We start from the raw sequence: 4,574 nt of genomic DNA, 5'->3' as shown, positions 1-4,574 counted from the left end.
GCCCATGTAGGACGCCGTCCAGCCACACTGCCACCTCCCGGGGTCCGATCGTGGCTTGCCACCCCTCGCGACCCTTGGCGGCAGCGTCTATGCCCCTGGACCGCCAGGCGCAGGAAGAATCAAGCAGCGGCGTGGCAGTGTGGCGTGTGGGCCGGGGCCGCAGCCCCGACCCCGCCGCCGTCCTGGCGCACGAGCTGCAGTCTGACGTGGCGGCGCTGAGCTGGCGGCCCGTGGGCGGCCGAGACCTGGCCGTGGGCTGCGGCACGGGGGTGGCGCTCTGGCGCGTCCCCCCGGACCCGGGCGCGGGCGCGCTGGCGGTGGAGGGCCCCGTGCTGACCTGGCTGGCCCCCGCCCCCGCCCTGGCGGGTACTGGCCAGGTCAACATGCTGACCTGGCACCCCGAGGGCCACCTGCTGGCGGGGGTCTGCCGGGGCGTGGCGGGGATCCAGGTCTGGGACGTCGCCACCGGCCGTGCGACGCCCGTCAGGGTGAGGCGGTCTTGTTGGTCTCCTGGTTTTGTCAAAATGGGGGTTTGATTTGGTGGTATTGCTGTGTGCATGCTCAGGATCGTATAGGAGGTTTGGTGAGGCAGGCTTTCAGAAGCAGGCTGGGCATGCACCGAGGCTTTTCTTAACCCCCGACCATGGAATGGCATCCTGTCCTCTACACCGGCAAGTATCTCAGGGAGCTGTCCAGTCCACCAGACCCACCAGCACCTCCTCCCCACCGCCCCAACCCACAGGCAACCAGCGACCCCACCACCGCACTGGCCTGGTCCCCCTGCGGCGCCTACCTCTTCCAGGGCCACGCCTCGGGCACGCTGCGGCTGTGGGAGACCACGGCTTGGACCAGCCAGGCGTGGGCCTACGGTGGCAGCCACAGCGTGCACAGCGCAAGAGCGGGACCGGGGCCGTCCCTCGTGGTGGCGGCGGCCTGGGCGCCTGCGCGCCTGTCCGCCCAGGGTCTCGTGCTCGTGGCCCATGCCGAGGCGCCCGGCTCCCTGACCGCCCTGCACATGACGGGCGCCAGCGCCCCCAGCCTGGAGGCGCAGCCCATGCCAGTCTCCCTGGCATGGCCGGCAGGTGTGTGAGAGTGAGGTGGTGAGGGGAACGGAGGCGGGGTGGGAGTGTGAGGGGAACGGAGGCGGGGTGGGAGTGTGAGGGGAACAGAGGCGGGGTGGGAGTGTGAGGGGAACGGAGGCGGGGTGGGAGTGTGAGGTGATGCAACGGGTGCTCCTTGGAGGGACTGCAGGAGTGGGGTATGATGAGTGGTGTGGCACCGGAGGGACATGCATGCCCCCATTCCCCTCACTTTATTAAACCTACATCCAGGACAGTATCGGTCAAACAAGCAGCTTGCAGCACCCTGACTCACTCCGCGCACCATGTACAAGATCGCAGATGGAAAGGAGGAGGTGACAGGCATGGCGTGGAACCCCGATGGCCAGCGCCTTGCCGTCAGCCTAGCGGCCGCGGGCCGGCCAGCCACGATTGTGCTGTACGCCATCTGCTGCGACCCCCTGGTCACCACCAGGGTCGTGGGGGAGGTGCCGAGCGAGACAGAGGACGACGCCACTCCTACCAGCGTGGCCTTTGTGGGACTCAAAGGGTCCGGCCCGAATCACCCCCTCCTCGCCATTGCCAGGTCCTCCCGCATCGCTCTCATCCCCCTGGAATACGCCTGAAACCCCGCGCTCAGCGTAGTGAATTGGAAGAGGATCTACACAGACCCAGACGATGCTTCATGACCTCATCTCTGCAAAGACAGCAGTCCACTCAGAGGCTATGCCCTAGAACTGGCGGCCGGCATGTGGGCCCCCCCATGAAGCTGCCGGGCACCTCGTGCATGAAGCAATGGAGGCGCATATGCTTATTAGGTCGGGCGCACACAGCGAACCAGGCTGCATTTGAATATAATACTGAAGGTTGTGCCGTCATATTGTCCTGTGCTGAGCCACCTCGAGGTGTAGGGGGAGTGCTCCTCCCATGGCACCGCCCCGCAAGACCGTGGGTTTTGTCGCCGTGCCTGGCGAGGACGAGGACGGCGCCGGCCAGTCCGCCTTCTCATCGCCTTTCCAGACCACAGGGGCACAGGAATCTGGTGAACCCGTAAAAAAGGCCGGGGGCGTGCTACGCGACAAGCATGGTTGGTACAGGGAGGGGGGTGACAAGGGTTTCGGGTGTGGGTGGCAGGGGTTCGACTGATATGCCTCGCCTCTGGGTTGTGCGTGGCGCGGGCCGCACCGGGGTGGTAGAAATCCTTGTTCATCCAGGGTTTGCCCGTCCTGACTGGACCCAGGGGCGTCTACAGCCCCAGGCTTGGCCATGCTCCTCGTTGTTAACCCTCGACCCCCCTCCCTGTCACCCCCTCCCTGTCACCCCTCCCCCCTCTTCAAAGGCAACCTGCGCACCTGGACCGACCAGCGGGCCCGCACCACGGTGGTGGTCAACCTGGCGGGCATCCTGGAGCGCTGCAATGAGCAGACCCTGCCGGCCCTTTACCGCTACGTGGGCAAGTCCTTCAAGGCCTCCCCCCGCCAGCTGGGCTACATAACGCTGGCCTGCGCGCTGATGCAGGCAGTTTGCGCGCCGCTGGGCGGCGTGCTGGGCCACCTGTACAACCGCGTCTACGTCATGAGCGCCGGCGCCTTCATCTGGGGCGTCATGTCCATCGCCTTTGCCTTCACCACCAATGTCAAGCAGGTTTGCTGGGTGTGTGTTTGTGTGTGGGGGGGTTGTTTTGGGTCTCTGTTGTTTCGAGGTAGGGGAGAAGGATGAGGAGGGATGATGGGTGTGTCTCCGAGGGCCAAACCTAGCCTTGCATGGGTGGGCGGGAGGGCGGCTGGCACGCGATCGCTGTTTCGTTGGGGGAAATCACCGCGGATATCATCATCTTGAGGTCGGTCATCGCCAAACGTGCCTGTACTGCGGCTGCCAAATGCATGTCCGCGCCTTCCAAGTTTGCTCCACACCACACCACACCACACCACACCACACCACACCACATCACATCACATCACATCCATCTCTCTCCCACCCACCCCTACAACACACTTACACACACACCTGCCCCCCCCCTCCCCCAATAACAATATAGGGCATCGCGGTGTGGGCCTGGAACGGCTTGGGCCTGGGCCTACTCATCCCCAACGCCCAGTCGCTGATCGCCGACTACTTCAGCGAGCTGTCGCGCGGCAAGGCCTTTGGCGCGCTCTACCTCACCGGCGCGCTGGGCGGCACGCTGGGCACGCTGTTCGCCACCAACATGGGCCACACCCGGCCCTTTGGCCTGGACGGCTGGCAGGTGACCTTCATCGCCGTGGGCACGGTCAGCCTGGCCATCGGCGTGCTCAACCTCTTCGCCTCCGTGGACCCGCGCTTCGAGGCGGAGGAGCCCGAGTACGCGCAGGCGCCGGACCTGCTGGCGCAGGACGGCAGCGCCGCGCGCGCCTTTGCCGACGTCGCCGCCGTGCTGTCCGTCCCCTCCTTTGTCATCGTGGTGGTGCAGGGCATCGTGGGGTCGGCGCCCTGGAATGCCCTGGTCTTCACCACCCTCTACCTCCAGCTCATGGGCATGACCGACTTCCAGGCCTCCCTCATCGCCGCCCTCTTCCTGGGCGGCACCGCACTGGGCGGGCAGGTGGGCGGCTGGTTCGGCGACCTGGCCGCCGCACGCTCGCCCAGGCACGGCCGCATCCTGATCGCCCAGTTCTCTGTCGGCATCGGCGTGCCCCTCGCCTTTGCCATCTTCAAGGTATTTGAGGGGGATGGTTCCTTGTTTCGAGCGGTGGTTTGGGAACTCAAGGCATGGCTGGTGGGGCTGGGATAGTCTGGCATGGAGTCCAGAGTTTGCTTGTGTTTTTGTGATGATGCCAAGGGACGAAAGCTGCCGTAGTGTATGGGGAGATGGAGCGCTGGCACGGTGGGGCAAGGGGTGTGCGCCGTGCCAAGGGGGGGACCTGTGCTGTGCATGGGGCATCACATCTGCCCATACATCACCCCGTCGCTTGCCTGGTCCAGGCTCCTATCCCCCCATTCCACACACTCGCTTTGGCCTCCCTTGCAGCTGCTGCCCATGGGCAACTCCAACCTGCTGGTCTGGATCTACAGCATCTGCTTCTTCTCCTGGGGCCTCATGATCTCCTGGGTGGCGCCCGCCTGCAACAGCCCCATCTTTGCCGAAGTGGTGGGTGGGGCTTCTGAAAGGCCCCTGGATGTCTTGGAGAGTGGGGTTGGAAGATGCATCAGCAGATGTGGACTGGCGCCTGACTCACCTGCTCTGTACTTGGCTGCGTGGTAGCAGGGGAATTACATGGATGTTTCGCAGCACATGGCCACTACACAGCCTTGGGTCATCATTCGCCTCCCCATTCCTCCCTACAGGTCCCCTCCCAGCTGCGCGCCATCGTCTACTCCTTTGACCGCGCCTTTGAGGGTGAGTCCCTGGCTCCGTACTCGAGGTCTTTCGTCCGCATGCCTCTCCTTCTGGGGAATGAAATGTTGCTGCCACTGTTGCCCCCCCCTGGAATAGTGGGGTTGGTCTGATGAGCGGCAGCGCCCACCGCCCAAACACTC

General features: G+C 64.9%; 2 protein-coding genes across 2 annotated transcripts in view; both read left to right on the top strand.

The window, feature by feature from the left end:
• Window positions 1–89: 89 nt before the first annotated feature.
• On the top strand, window positions 90–1,684 carry F751_2804 (Aladin; the record flags this gene model as incomplete). Its single annotated transcript, XM_011398117.1, has 3 exons — window positions 90–488; window positions 743–1,060; window positions 1,394–1,684. 3 exons carry the CDS (start codon window positions 90–92, stop codon window positions 1,682–1,684), a joined length of 1,008 nt encoding a protein of 335 aa, XP_011396419.1.
• Window positions 1,685–1,985: 301 nt separating this feature from the next.
• The window catches only part of F751_2803 (4-hydroxybenzoate transporter PcaK), a gene marked incomplete at both ends in the record, with an annotated part of 4,314 nt that continues 1,725 nt past the window's right edge, over window positions 1,986–4,574 (top strand). Inside the window, 5 exons of the mRNA XM_011398116.1 lie at window positions 1,986–2,145; window positions 2,398–2,702; window positions 3,097–3,753; window positions 4,066–4,185; window positions 4,383–4,434. Of these exons, the coding sequence (XP_011396418.1) occupies window positions 1,986–2,145; window positions 2,398–2,702; window positions 3,097–3,753; window positions 4,066–4,185; window positions 4,383–4,434 (1,294 nt within the window). The remainder of the gene's footprint in view (window positions 2,146–2,397; window positions 2,703–3,096; window positions 3,754–4,065; window positions 4,186–4,382; window positions 4,435–4,574) is intronic.

Source organism: Auxenochlorella protothecoides (assembly GCF_000733215.1).
Source record: "Auxenochlorella protothecoides strain 0710 unplaced genomic scaffold scaffold30, whole genome shotgun sequence".
NCBI classification, from domain to species: domain Eukaryota; kingdom Viridiplantae; phylum Chlorophyta; class Trebouxiophyceae; order Chlorellales; family Chlorellaceae; genus Auxenochlorella; species Auxenochlorella protothecoides.
The sequence above is the reverse complement of the archived record's forward strand: the minus strand, read 5'-3'. Positions and strand labels throughout refer to the sequence as shown.